The following is a 15,605-nucleotide window of genomic DNA, read 5'->3' as shown; positions in this document are numbered from 1 at the left end:
CAGCTTTATAGTTGATAATTCATTTTCTGGGATAACACAAGCAGACAGAGTAAGAATTCTGGAAGATCCCATGTAAAATACATACCTGTGGTTCTGGGGATGTGTTGCAGACTGGGTTTATTTTCTCTTAGTGTTGTTACAGTCAGGGTTGAGCTGCATCATGCAGGACTATTTGGTTGCATTTGCTCAATGGTCTCCAGTTCCCTGAGTTTCAGGATTTACCAGCTTAGGCACAGCACCAGCCGTGAGGTTACTTCATGAATAATCGTGTAAAGACATCACAGGCAACACCCATTAAGCTCTGGACTGCCTCTGTCAGTTCACATGGGACCAGCCTGGATGGACAAAAGGCAGTGCTAAGGTCAAGCTATGAGCTCTGGTAGATCCCAGGTGTCTCTGTGTATCTAGCTCTTCCTGTGCTGCTCCATGAGTAGTTGAGACATGATTATAGTTAAAGTTTAATTTTTTTATTATTCTAAGGACCACTTTTGGCAAATCTGTTTTTGTAGGCTGAAAACTAAGTAAAAGTAATGTAATCATCTGAGTATTAGTATAATTTTGTATTCTGTTTTTCATCATTAAACCCCACAAAAAATCATAGAAAACTTACAATCTTGTTGAAATGCCTACAGATAAAATGTTAAAATTCAGACTGCTGCTGAACACTGGACTATTCTGCAAGTCTGATGTCGATTCAAATGGCACAAACACTGGAGTAATTACTCTGTTCTGTCTGCTCAGCAGTAGCATCCAGGAGACACTCATTTGGACTTCCTTGGCTTAAGCAAACACTTAATACATCTTCTGTGTCTGAATGCTTGCGTGTAACATGCAGCTCCCAGAGGGGGAATAATAAATATTCTGCTAGTATAGAATAAACTTCAGATGCTGCCTAGGTGAGCTGGCTACAGTGCTGGCTGATGTGGCAATGAAAAGCTTGACATTTACCTGGCGAAGTAACATCTGTGCCCACCATGCCTCTGGTACAATGGCTGTGAAAGTATTTGAGGGAACTTTTCTGTGATATGTTCCTCCGGTCTGCTTTTAGGATGTTGTTTTTAGGTAGTACAGATGAGAGGAGCTTAAATCTTTGTTTTGTATGAGCCACACCTATAAACCCACTGTAAATGAAGTGACTCTTTCCTGTAGACTCATTGCTCCTAAGGAATTAACGTTGTTAGCTCCTGCAGCAGGAAAAGTGTGGAGGTAGAAACCTAGAATGGTAATGATTTGCTATATTTAACCATGCAAGGGTTTTCTGTGGTGAAGGTTACAGCAGTGTACTGTGGTAAAACATCTTGCTTCCCCTTCCTGCCCTCTCCCCTCCACATCCCAGGACAGAAAATGACACGTTTTTATTTCCTTTAGTAAGCAGCGATTTCCGTGCCTGTCTTGTTCTTCTTCCTAATTTTATTAACAGTTCTGTCCATTATGTCCTCTTTTTGCTATGAGACAATAGTGTTTGCCAGTAAAATACATAGAAGCGATGACCCATGCTGCTGAGGATCCCGAAAGCAGTTTTGCTCAGTAAGGGGGTATTTGCCTTTGTGCCCTACGTGCGTACCTTCCAGACAGAACAGCCAAGCAGCACGTTGTATCCCAACTGAGAAGGTGCCCAGAAAAGAACTGAGTGTTTTCTTTTTGATTGACTGAGCCAATTAAAACCAATTCTGTGTTACTATCAACAGTCCAAAGAAATTGTTACTTGGGGCCTTACACTAGATAGGCCTTCTATACCAAGAATGTTAATAATTTAAAAAAATCACTGGAAATCCTTCATTTCTTTTCCTGAGGTTTGATTAATTTGTTATTCTTCTGTTATTTACTAGTCAATCCTTTTATGAAACTAATAAGCTTTTTGGAATCCGATTTTTATCTCTTCATGGAATCTTGTGAGGTTAAAGCACACTTTAATTAAGAGGTTTTTTCCCCTCTGTGGGTCAGCCTTTGTTTTGACTCTGTTGGCTCTGTAGACGCCATAGAGAAACTGGGAGATGAGGAAGAGGGAAGTGAACGTTGAAAGAAAATCTGTATAAAATAGAGTACAAAATAGTTAAAAAATTAAACTGTAGATGTTATCTTGTGTTGCACTAGCTGAAAACCCTGTAAGAATTATTGGTACTAATTTAACTGGAATGTATTACTGTAGATATATTTTCTTTTTGGCTTCTCTCCCTTTCCAGTTTTCTCATACCCTTTCTTTGGCATGTGTTCAAATCATAGAACATATTGAGTTTATTTTTTTTCCTTTTAAGAACAACAAATTCTGAGTATTTGCAAGAAACTGTTTTACTTAACATGTAATGCTCAAAGCAAGCATTACTGATTTGTAGTTCTGAGCAACTTCAACTTCCCCAACCTGTAAAGTGTCCATTTCCTACCTTAAACAACCCAAAATTTTGAAATAGAAAATTCCTTTTTAAAAAAAAAAAAAAAAAGGATCGTGGGTCCTTAAACTGTGTATTTTTGACATGAAGTTATGTGTCTGAACATTATCTTCATGTGAAAAACTTGCTACTGGTATTTACTAAGCTCAAAAAGTAATCCTTTTATTTTTTGAAAACTTATTGCTTAGGTCTGTTTTCATAATTTTTGGCATTATTTTGAAAGCTTATCTGTTCCTGCTGATTTTAAGTGAACTTTTGCACCAGCATTTCACTGCTGGCCTCCAGCTGTCAGTAGGAAATTGGTGGGTGTAAGAGATTAACGATACCCTAAACATAATCTGTAGTACTTGTGTTATTACAGGGATGCAATCACAACTCCACATCTATAGTTGCTTAGCTTGTGGTGTCAAGCTGCTGTAGAGCAGAAAAAAACCCGTCTTCATTTTGACCTTTTTCTTTTCGGGGAAACCTGTGATTTGTGTGCTTGATTTAATTCTGCAGGTTATAAAGTGGTGTGTTTTACAGTGTGTGTGGGGGGAGGGAAGCTGGGGGGAGGAATTCTTCCTGTTTTTGCAGACCACAAATCCTGTCTGGGGAGCCATTACAAACTATTATGTTAGCTTCTTAGTTTATGTTCAGAAATTAAAGCCAGAGTTAACTCTTTCTTTTTTTTTTTTAAAAAAGGACAAATGTTCCCAAATTTTACTATAAAAAGTCAGTACAGTATAAGTTATGTGCTCTCCACCTTTTTTTTTACATTCCACACCACATATACCTTTGAATTCACTGATTCCTTTGAAAGTAGTTTTATTTGTGAATTCTTAGAATTGCAGAGAATCCAAAAAAAGGATTATCAGTTTAAAATAAGGTGATAACTGTCAGAATATGCAGCAGACTTAATGAACAGTAGTAGTATTTATATAAAATTCAAACTTGAATTTGTAGGAAACTTAATAAAAAAAAGTATTTTTTTCATAAATTCACTATGTTAAAGCCATACGTAGTTCAGATCTTGTCGTGTGGGTCACAAGAAAAGGCAAGTTTAATTTCATTCTAGTACCTATTTATTCTCTGGTAAGCTTTGTTGGTTTGACAACTCTAAGAATTTTTGGAAAAGCAACTAGTAGGAACATGATGTTTTGGACTGGGGATGAAGTTAAAAAGCTTTATGGCAAAGCTAAAACCATTCTTTTCTTAGCAGTGAGTTGAATATTTTTATTTTGTGGGTTTTTGCCCCCCGTTTACATTTACTATATACTTGGAGAAACATAACCTATCACTGAGACTGTTTAATCAGAGAACATATTCTCTTAATTGCATGCATAAAGCTTTTTAACATGCTGCTTTATCCATCTTCAGGCTCCTTCTAGCCATCTCTACTACTAACTGCTGCTGTACGCTGGGTTACAAGAGCTGTAGCAGGGTATGGCATCGGTGTACTTGCCCTAGTGCGTACCTCGCCCTGTGGTGTGAATTTACTGGCTTACTGTTACAGCTCACACCTAGAGCTATTCTGACTGAAAGACGTGCTTGTTTAGTCAATTTATGATAATTTTGTACGTAGTGGTATTCATCTTGCTGTTATTTCTGTTTTTTCCTGTTATTTCTGACTTGTTCATTTATTTCCCTGTTAGTTTTGAGCAAGGAAAAAATGTGATCATAAAACCCACAAGACTGGTAAAAAAATGCATTTATAGTAGTTCAAATATGTTTAATTAATTCCAGTGAATGCTTAGATTTCAGGATGTCTACTTGGAAAGGTTTGTTGTTTAATAGAAACAAGGCAATAAAGAGAACAGTGCTTTAAACTTCATCTCGCCAGAAGTTCTTGATGAGAAAGCTGCAGGGACTGGAATGCTGCGTATTAGACACATAAGATGGACAGGGCAAGGCAAAACATATGAAAAAAACATATGAAAGAAATAAATATTCAAATGGAGCAATGAATATTGAGAGACAGGCCCCTACCTCTCTTCTGTGGCTGTTCAGAGAAAGGGAAGGTATTTGCTTTCTGTTGGAAATTTTCTTTGAGTGCTGCTGCGGTTGCAATAATTAATTTATGGTAAAATTGCCATGATCATAAGCATGTTCTAAGGATTCATCCCACCTTCAGGCAAAGATTTTTTTTTTTTGGTTGCTTTTTTTTACCTTAGCAATGGCTCTATATTTAAAGAAAACCATAAATAAGGAGAGAGAACTGGCAGTTAGTTTCTTAGGAAAAAACATCTTGGTTGTATTTTAAAAACTGGTATTTTGTATGATTTATGAGGCAAAAGCTCATGCTACTTGTGAAAGTAAAGGTATTCTTTGAATTTTATAATGTGTCAAGCTAAGCAAGAAAACATTCTTTAGGAAAACTGTTCCACAAACAATATGTTGGCATGTAGATTTGGACAGGTGTCATTGCTTCTGTTGGCATGAATGGGATTTTTAACTTCTGTAAGGTGAATTGGATTTTGACCTCAATCAAATAAGTTTTCTAGAATTTACAGCATTTACATGAAAATATAAATACCTTGCTCACAGGCAGATCCATTCACAGTCTGAGTGGCACTTAGTGATTTCTTTGGCTTTAAAATACTATTGATTAAACAAAGAATAGGAAATCTTTAATCTGTTTATTTCCTGTATTTTCATTTTAAGTCCTTGAAGATGAGTTCTGAAAATCTGGGACAGTTTCAGTAAAAAGCCATGAGTGATTAAAATGTTAGGGAGCATTGTGGAAAAAACTGAAGGAGCTCAGTTTTTGTTTAAGAAATGGTATGTGGGTGACTTGGTTGGACTCTGTAGTGTTACAGTGGAGGTAAAGAAGTAACCGGTTTCATTGACTGGACTGATTCTTGTCTAAAGTAGGGTGCAAACTGTAAAGGTGAGTAGCATTAGAATAAGTTGTGGTTGTGGTGACTTCATCGGAAGTACTTAAAGACAAATTTGACCTTTTTAAAGAAGTGGCTAATTCATTAAAGAAAAGTTTGTGCTTAATATTAGTTAGGAAACCAGATTATTTATCACTGTAATCTCTTCTGATTTTATAATTTGTGGAGAAAATTATGTATGATATTTTGAAGTTGCTTCCCACCTTTTTTTTTTTTTTTTTTTTTTTTTTTTCCATAGAATGATAGAATTGTTCAGATAAGCCTTGGGAAGTCAGCTAGTGCAGTTTCCTGCTTGGAGCACGACCAGCACCAAGTTGAGACCAGCTTGCCTAGGAGCTTGTCCGGTCAGCCTTGCAAACCTCTGAGGACAGAGGTCCGACAGCCCCTCTGAGTCCCTGTTCGAATGCTTGACTATCTTGATGGAGAAAATGCTGTTTCCTCAGGTCAAGTCAAAGTCTCCCCAGCTTGCTTGTGGTTGTCCCTGATGGTTGGTCAATGCCTGTTTTGTGTTGGGGACCAAAACCAGGCGCAGTACTCTGTGTGGTGGAGTGAGTGCCAAGTAAAGGGGATTAATCATTTCCCTTGACCTCCTACCTACACTTCTGGTAATACAGCCCAGTACACTGCTAGGCTTACTTGCTATTTTTATCCTATAGCGTTTTGGTTTTTTTAACTGTTACTTTAGACTCTTTCCTCGGGGCAGTGCAAGCACAAAAATATGTGTTTCTCTGTTGAGGTTTATAGGCCATAGTTTAAGAGCTATTGCTGTTAGAATTTGGTCTGAACATTACCAAGTTGTCTGAAAAGCAAATTTTATCAAGTGAAACTTTTCTTTGAAGAAGGCATAAATGAACAAGAGAATTATCTTCTGGAAGCCTGTGGTCTGTTGTTATTTGAACATTAAAAGTGGAATCCGCGAGATTGGAATTGTTCAGCCAGAGATGACATGACCTGTGCTGAATAATTAAACTCTGAGGCATTGTCTGCTCAGTTCTCTAAGAAACAAGAAAATTCATGTGAAAGTGTGAGTTGGGGGTGAAAAAAAAAAAAAAGGAGAAACAAAATGAAAAGTATGCTAAATGCTACTGCTCTTTGGTACTTGAATTAAAGGGTAATTAAAAAACGTGATGGCTTTTGTGCAATCTTCCTTTTCAGGTAAAAGATACCAGTCTTGTTAAGACTTTTTCAGAAGAGTTTTTCTTTGATTCTTTAATTGAACACAGCAGACTGGCAGGATCGACCAGGATGTGCCATCCCGTTTCTTGTCCCACAGATGCAGCTCTCTTGGATGCTGACTTACATCCCTGTCCTAGTTCAGCCTTGGTTTGCTGCTCATGAATTTTGCCCCTAGCTTGCATTTTTCCTTCCCAAATTAAAGATCCTGTAAGTCGTCAGAAACAAAGTAGGCTATGGGAGATGCTATCAGTTGAAGAGGTGAGAGGAAGGCAGCAGGAAGCCAAAATGAAGATGTTGGTGAGAGCAGCCTCTGGAAGAAAATGGCATGAGATGGAGACGATGGAGGAGGAAAGGGCAGTATGGATTTGTGTGCATCTGCTTGGGCTTTCCCGTAGTGACCTTGCTGGAGCATCACTGGCGTAACTACCTGCTGATGTTGGTGCTCCTGAGATTAACGTTCATGGAATTTGGGGGTGAAATGTTAGCTATTTATTAGTATATTTAAACCTCCTTAAAGCAGGTGGTTAGACATGGCTGACTAATTATTTTTCTTGTTTAATTATTTCCTGCTCTTGTAATATGATTTCCCAATTATGTTCTTGTCTTATTTACCAGCTGCAGTTTTAATACAGTCCTTGGATTGTACCAGTGACCCTTTTACTTGGCCTACCTCCTTCTTTCTGTCCTGTTTTCCATCAGCTGTCATTGCTACAAAATAGTGCAACATTTTCTGAACTTCCACCCACTTTTTAACAGTTGAGTTCAGGGTTGGGTTAGGCTTGCTGGATCACGTTTGCACAGGGCCAGGAAGAGGTTTGGTTTTTTTTTTTTATTTTTCCTTCCTAGAAACATGGGGCTATTTATTTTTAAAACGGACACAAAATTAATTTGGAGGAAGAAAACTGTCTACTTGGAGTTAGCCAGGGCCTCGTACAGCAGCAGACAGAGATGGGTTTGCCACAGGCACTTTCAGATGATGTCATCTGGCAACTTTCTGTATTTTCAGCTCCGGAAGTTACTTCCTTGCTCACATTTGTTGTCTGCATGTTTTCCCTCCTCCTGACCACCTACTTCTCCCATCAGTCTCACTGGAGCCGCACTGCAGCTTCTCATTTCTTTCCTTCCTCTTCTCCAGCCCCTTTTCCTTTCTTTGTCTTTGTGGTTGGCGAGTTGCATTTTTACACTTAGCCAAAAGGGACCACAATAGAAGCTAAAACTTTGTTAGATTAAATTCTTAGGTTTTTAGTACTTAAAAAAATTAAAAAAATTCAGTGGGAGGCTAAAAGACCCTTCCTGCATGTCATCCCTGCCTGCGTGAAGGAGAGAATCCACCAAGTAAATTATGTGCACATACAATAGTCATGCTGTTTTGTGCTCATACTATACTCTTAAAGCTGCATCTGTCACTCAGCAGCTGCTGGTAACTTCTCGCAGGTAAATCTGTTACTGCAGGACATTATTGACGTTCTGATGTTTTCCAGAATACTTGAAGTATATTGAGTTACCAAGTTAGCTCTCATGGGTAAATTTAATTCTGTGTTTCCAAACAGCTGAGTGTTTGGATATTTATCCTAAACTTTTAATTCTACTAAAGGGGTTTAAAAAAAAAAAAGGGGGGGGGGCAAGAAACATGAAATATCCAGTTTTTTCCCTACAAGAATGAATTAAAATAAAATTTACAGGACACAGAACTGTATCGGCTACCAGTTTGGTAATCAGGAGGGTCAGGACACCAATATTATTTTATCATCTGAGCTAATTGGCTGATAGACTAGGTGATTGTTTATGGATCAGCTTCAGAGTTGAATTTATCTCTTACATTAAGTAAATTTTTACCCCTTTCTGGTCAGAAACATCATGCATTATTTTGATGCTCTCTTACAAGTTGTAGAGGTCTCTTTTGCTTTAATGTTTACAGACGCTATTCCCTGTCTGTTGTCTTTTTGTTTCTTGTGTGCCTCAACCTCACCAAATCTTTAGATTCAGGTGTTTTTTTTCTTAGGTTTCCATGCTAGAGTCTTGTTTCTAATAGCTGGCACAGAGTGGTACTAGGTGGAAAAGGTATACAAAACAGCAGATTCACAGCTCTGCTTTTAAAAAAACCAAAACCCCGAAACAAAACCCAAACTGATTTTGCTAGTTAAAGTCTTGAACTTAAGCCAAATTTGAATCTTCCCTGTGAATAGAGACCAACCTGCACAACTCAGGATGGTGCATCATTGCTTCCCACAAATTCAATGTGATGTGAAAGCATTAAAGCTTTTAAGTGGAATATATCCCTGTACCTTAGACATCTGCTGTGAAAAACCTTGATCTGGATGTGTAACTTGGCGAAGTTATAAACACCTAAACATGGGGTCAGAAAATACTGAATAAACTTTTTTTCAGATGGTTGAAGCCTGGGAACTATGCAATAGGAATTTCTCCGTTTCCCGCTACCTGTGATTTTGTTTTGCTTGCTGCTTCTACCGATGTCTTAGCAAGATATGTTCAGTTAACATACCATTCTCTTAAGCGCTCTAAGAATGCTTGAAAACTTAAAAGTCTCATGACAAAATGTAACATACAAGCCTGGGTTGGACCTTCTGTTATACATGTAGTAGCCGTATAAAAAAAATCCTGGATGATGTGAAGACAAAGTTGAGATCAGGTTATAATCTCAGTTCCATATTGAGAAACTTTAACGGTTGAACATGTGGTGCCTTCTATGTTATTTTCAAGTTTTGTGTATTAACTGCATTGGGGACAATAAGAAAAATCCCAAATACTACAAGGCTGACAGTATAATCAAGAAGTTAAGAACAGCATTGCAGTAAGAACTGCTGAAACTGATTTTTCCAAACTTTGGCTATAGTCTCTAAGCTAATCTTTGCAGAAGAGGAGGAAGGAATGAGGGCAAAGCTATTATGCATTGATAAGGTTTTCCACTTCTCAAGCCGATGGTGACTCGCGAATGATGTACATAAAATAACTATGTTTTTTTCATCTGGACTCTACAGTGACATCTAATACAGTCTGTTACTGGAGCAGCTTACATCTGCATAGTCAAGAGTTCAGTTTTTGTTTTGTGCTGCAGTAGCATCAGCAAATGTGTGAGAGCGTGAGCTCGTGTTTATACTTTTCCTATGTAAATAGCAGAGTGAGCCATGGACTGAGACATAGGGAGAGATCTGAAAATAGAAGGGGGGGGAGGGCCAAAAAAAAAAATAGGTAAAGGTTAGAAGAGAAAATGGTGGCAGCTGTGCTAGGGCATTGTTGGCATTGTGACTCTCAATGAGAAAAGGCAGGGCATGCTGGTTTAAGCCAAATTTTCTGCATCATCGGTCCCAGTAGAGAACACTTTTCATGATAATGCAAGCAGAAGGGCTAAGGTGCCTTAAGTTCCATAGCACTGATCACAAACCAGAAGCTTACACACAAGCATTTTTCTGTAAATTCACAATTTAACTTAGGCTTTGGCCATGGTTTGTATGCTTACGTTGCCAGCTCATGGGTAGGCTTTTATTTTGTGACAAGTGCTGTGTAATTCAAGGTGCCTTACCCCTTCATGAAGCCTTCAGGACTCATGCAGTAGCATGTTGCTATATATAACTTGGTTCATGTAATTCCTCACTGCTTTGGATACCATGCTATCAAGGTGCTATTTTTGGTTTCATACTTATTTTTCTATAGGGTGGTAATGATTCATCCTGCGTCAATAATCTGTTTTTTAAACTCTCTTTAATAAAATATCCTCAATGCTTAAAGTGTTTTTCTTCAGTGTGCAAAAAATGTTTAATTCATTCACTGATTTTATCATTTCTGTTTATAGGAGAGGTCTCCTCACAATTTACATGGCCAATCAAGTAAGTAGTCCTCTATTTCAAGAACAAAAATATGTAAGTGCCATTGGGAACGTATCTTATTTCCTTGCCTTTTTAAAGCTTCCAGGATTTTTCTTTTCTTAAGAATTATGTGTTATTAGGTAAATAAAATTATCTTAAGAGCAAAGTGTGACTAAAGGTCTTCTGGAAGTAGCTGTAAAGCAGAGGCTGAAAAGTATTTCCTTGTGTTATGCTGAAAACTTCTTGTATCATAGCCCCAGGAAAATGAGTAGTTTTATAGATCTCCTCCATAGTAGAATGGCATCTGGTACTTTTAATGTTCATTATTTTGCAGGTGAATAATCCAACACCATATACTTTAGTTTTGTAATTAATTATTTTTCAGACTGATATCAAATATTGCACATGCAAACATGTTACACGATCATACTCCTTTAGAACTGATTTTATTATGCCAAAAGAATTATCTGAGGTTCTGAGGTTTTTATAAAGTTTGAGTTGTGTAAAGAGTCAGGGAAACTACAGAAAATGGAAACAACCTAAGAGTTGTTTTCCAGACTCCTGTAACAATTTGCTGGGGTCTCAGTAGAGTCATGCAAGTGTAGAACTCTCTGATGATGATGATGATGATGAAAAGATTCATGAGTAAAAGTGATGAGACAAAGGCAGTGTATTGCCGTACAGACTAGGGTGATAAAATTGATAACTTCTCTTCCATCTTTGTGAAGTCATTGATTGTGACTCTTGTAATTCTGAAGATATTGGGAGGAAGGTGACATCATATGTTCGCTAGCAGGTAAATATCCTGGAAACTCTCAATATGCATTTGCCAAACCCATTACAGACTTCTCTTTCAAATTCTAGTGTTTAACAAGTTATTCTGTATTCAAAGACTGCCTGTCATTACAGACTCACTTGTGAGTGGAGCTTACAGACTTCAGAAGAGAAGAAATTAATACTTGCCATTAATTTTGTTATTGTCAAGGACCACTTTAATTTTTATAGTTGCTTGATTTGAGTCCTTTAGGATTCCTTTTCTTTGTAAAGTTTTATTCCTAACTTGTAGAAAGATGAAAAATCCTTTTCTTGAGTTTTAATTAATTAGATGTTCAGGCCCTCAATAACACGTGGGAACTAAGTTGGATTCCTACAAGGATATGTTAACCTTGAAAGGTTTGAAGTTTTCTTTGAATTCATTGAATTAATTTCCTTGAATGCATAGAAACTCCATGTTCGGGAAACGTAGGTTATAAAAATGGTGATAATTAGTTGGGCATGTCATCATTCATTTGGGATGGCCTTTTCAAGAGAAGGGTGAAATAGGTGTGCTTAAATAGCAGTACCTCTGAGTATCCCAGTTCTGAGAAAGCTGTCATCATGTTCATGGCTCTTAAGCTGCAATGCCACACAGTTCACATGATGTTGGATGGTGTTAAGGGAAAAGTTAACTGATACAGTTACATTTTATTGACGCCATTCCAGGCAATGGATATTCTCTTCAGCATAATAGTTTATTTTAGTCACAAATCTTTGGTGAACTCGGGGCTACCAGGGTTTGCTTCATAAACTGCCTTTGGTCATGACATATTTATCTTGTTAGCAAGCTGTGTAATCACGGTAGATGTTTCTCTATTTGTGTTGCTTGACTTTGGTTTAGAACTTTATATCCTTTGATAAGTTTCACTTAGAAGCCTTGAAAACATTTATTTCTGTCATTTTTGGATTGCAGCATGCCCCATTCTGAAAGCTGGCAAATTTTAATCATTAGTGATGGCAGCTAGATTGTAAAATGACACTGTGTTTCTTGTGTTCTGTAAAACTAGTGTCAGGACCTATTAAGATATTCATTGAACTAAATGTATTCCTTTGTTTTGTTTCACATTTTGCTGAACTATGTTTTGCAGCCTGAGCAATAATAATTGAGGCTTTTTGCGTGATTCTTCATGTGTACCTTTGCCCGGTTAGATGAACAGGAGGTAGCTGTAATTAGGTTTATTGGTTATAATAAGCAATTATCATGACTGTTGCTGCAGTGAATTTTTATAGCCTTATTAGGGCTTGTAGATCAGAAAATTTTACTTTTATTCTCCTGTTGGCAATGCGTTACAGTTTGTCCTCAGAGATGAGTTTACTTAGTGAAAAGGGGAAAGGTGGTTTAAAGTCTTTATGCATGGCTGCTGTTTCTCAGTTCAGTGAGTGAAATGCAGTAGAATGTGAAAGGCAGTGTGTCTAAGGACTCTTATTCTAAAGGTGATATTTTTATTGATTTCTAAGCTGGAGCTACTAGAAACAGATGAATAAGTGTCCTGGCTAATTTTAAATGAATCGGTGATTATAGATTTATGTGACCCTGAACTTCCCAGTTGCATTTCCTTGCTGCTTACACAATAAAATGACATATTAAAAATAAGCTGTTTAGGTTATATATGTTCTATGGAAAAATTGAATAAAATTGCTTGCTTAGACTAGCTTTCTGCTGAACTGAAACTATACAGCAATGCGCTTCATGGCTTGGATTTTTTTTTTTATAAGAACTAGAAATAAGTATAGGAGTGAAGGATCTGTAGTTTTAATTTTGATATTCAGAGTCTAAAATCAACTTCTGAGCTTCTCACTGGAAGTCAGTCTTTAGAAGTAAATTAATATGCCTGAGCCCTAACATTGTTGAACACGTGGGTTTGGAGATTTTTAACTAGTTACAGTCTGAGACCTGATGTTTCTGTAATACCCTGCAGCAGAGTAGCAGTAGACAATGCTGTGGACCACACAGAAGCATGGAGCCTTTCAAGTTCTATTTTGGATTGCGCATGTTAAAGTCAAGAAATTTCTAGAATCGTAAGAGATGCATTGGTAGTGAACATATAAGATGATCCTTCATGGATAATTTGAGATCAAAAGGAACCCCAAGATTCCAACAAAAGGTGGAAAGTGAAATGTAATCTCTGCAGTTATTTTTATCTGGAAAAGTAGATGATACTAATGACTGCCCACGAGTAAGATGTATAGCTCTTATGTTTCAAAACAGTTAATGGCATACTTCATTGTGAATGGCTCAACAGTTGAGTTGTTGCTTTTAAGTTGAAGAAACCATGTCTTTGGATTAGGAATTTTTTTTTTTGTGTGTTGCAAACAAAACAAACAAAGGCTGCTTTCAAGATGCAAGATAGGAAGAGACTAACCTGGATTAGGGTGAATTTGATATAAAACTTTTGAGAAACAAAAATTTAGGGAAACTGCTATGTTGTCTTTGAATTGCTACGCTAAAGAGGCAGTTATCCTAGCATATGCTGAACTACAAAATGTGAGGTTTTTTCCTTTATCAGAAAAAAATGGAAGTTTCTTCACGTGTAGTGTTTGAAATTCAAACTATGCATCACTATATCAAAGGCTTTCTTCATTTTGAACTATGGCTTCTAACGTATGATGTTGTACTTACAAAATTGGAAATGTTAATATTAACGAGTTGGTCTTTAGGGTCATTGGTTAAATGATGTAAAGCTCAAGTATAACATAAGACTGCTGGATGCAAAAGGCAGAGTGATGCCATTGAGGACTGGTTCTTGAGTGTGATGGGAGGAAGAGGTGTAGGAATCTGGCCCAGCCATAGAGAGAGCATTAGGGAGTGGAAGGGTATACATTTGAAAAATAAGATTAAAAAGGTAGGAAGAAAAGGAGACAGAGATGTACAATCTAAAGATGAGAAATGAGAATTTATTATGGCAAGAGACATGAAGGTACTGGAGCTGGGCTGAGGTAATGGGAGTTGGTTTGTGGGAGTGTTGTAGGTATAATGAGTGGAAGAAAGATGAGAAAATGTAGAGTCTATTCTAGCTAAAGCAAAGAACAGATGATGTTGTGATAGGTTTGCGGGGAAAGGAAAGGATGAATTTTGTTGCAGTTAACATGAAGAGAAATTTAGCAAGAGCCTAGAAAGAGAGGCAGAGAGAGAGGGTATTATGGAAGTCCTGGATATGGGAGTTGGAGAAATTGTTGTCAGCAATTACATCTGGATAAAGTTTATACAGAAATATGAAGATCTCATGTTTTATTTATCGTTCTGCTGATGTTAGGTCGTCAGTGCATATGCCATTTATGAAGTATTGTACATGGGTCCTCATGTATGGGAGGAAGGGTACATCTTCCCAGATGCAGTGCAACGCGCTGATCATACATTAAAGACTGGTGATAATGAAGAGAAATGCTGAGACGACAGTCAAGAGTGTAAAAAGAGTGCAATATAAGGGAAGAACTTCAAAATTTTGTACATCCAAGCTTGTGACATTTTTTGGAAAACCTCAGAGAGCTGCTGTGACCATGTTCGCTTTAACAGCCTGCTACTGAAGCTGAGAGCCTGCTTACCTCCTTGCTGTTCCTTTCAGACATACCAGCTCCTTCCCTGTGACTGCTGTTTCAGAAATACTTTTTTCATTTGTTTTTCAAGTCCAATTAAGAAATGGTTAAAACTACCAAGAAATACTCTTCACATTAAGCAAATACTGAACCGAACAAGTTGATCAAAGGCATTCCAGTGGGTGATGCTCTGCTTCTGTATAGGATAGCGAACAAGTGATGCAGCTGAGCACAAAGTTTCTTGCAGTTTTAAGTAGTTCAAGCAGTTTCACAGTTGAATTGTTTTTCAGTTGCATAAATAGACTAAATATGGGTTCATTTTGGCTGTATCTTTGTTTACTCCAACCAGTCAGTGTGAAGGCTGCATGTGAGTTGTGCTCTTAAAGCTTGAAATATTCAGTCTAGGAGCATGCAAAAATGCTGAAGCACAGACTTAAAAAGAAATCCCTCAGTTCTAAAGGAAAAATGAGTATCCAGTGCTCTTCAATCAGCTCTAACTCCAGATATTTGTGTGGTTTTTTTTACAGGGTCAGGGTGGAAGTCATAGTGATTCAAAATATACCAGATCTTCATGCTTTGCAATATTTTTAAAAAAATCAAAGCCGTTAGCCTAATTTAAGATATATGGCACATGCAGGCAGCAAAGTAGATACCAATGTTGACAGAGATAGGGCACATTATAAAACATGGCTCAACTGTCTGAGGCCAAGGGCCCTCCAATATCACTTTCCATATACACTAAATTTGTTGTTACTGTTTCATGCTTTGTGGAGATGAAAGAAAGGCGTGAGATTTGCTATGGCAAGAGAAAAAGCAGCAACAGAAATCCACTTTTAAGCTGTGCTTTTGCTGATCCTGCAGTTTTAAGTTCTTGCTAAAGGCAAACTGGGAATATTGTAAAGGAAGGTACTTGCACACAAGAAGTACTCTAACATTGAGCATTCCTCAGTGATTTTTCTCACCAGCTTATCAAATGCTTTCTGTACAAAATG

General features: G+C 37.5%; 2 protein-coding genes across 2 annotated transcripts in view; both read left to right on the top strand.

The window, feature by feature from the left end:
• PRSS23 (serine protease 23) overlaps positions 1-15,605 on the top strand; it is an 898,595-nt gene that overhangs the window by 147,736 nt on the left and 735,254 nt on the right. The window lies entirely within an intron of this gene.
• Positions 1-15,605, top strand: part of TMEM135 (transmembrane protein 135) — a 176,932-nt gene that overhangs the window by 28,312 nt on the left and 133,015 nt on the right. The window contains exon 4 of the mRNA XM_049823474.1: positions 10,251-10,284. Coding sequence (XP_049679431.1) covers positions 10,251-10,284 — 34 coding nt within the window. The remainder of the gene's footprint in view (positions 1-10,250; positions 10,285-15,605) is intronic.

This window comes from Accipiter gentilis, chromosome 19, assembly GCF_929443795.1.
Source record: "Accipiter gentilis chromosome 19, bAccGen1.1, whole genome shotgun sequence".
Lineage (NCBI taxonomy): Eukaryota > Metazoa > Chordata > Aves > Accipitriformes > Accipitridae > Astur > Astur gentilis.
Note: the sequence above shows the minus strand (reverse complement) of the source record. Positions and strands in the feature narration are given on the sequence as shown.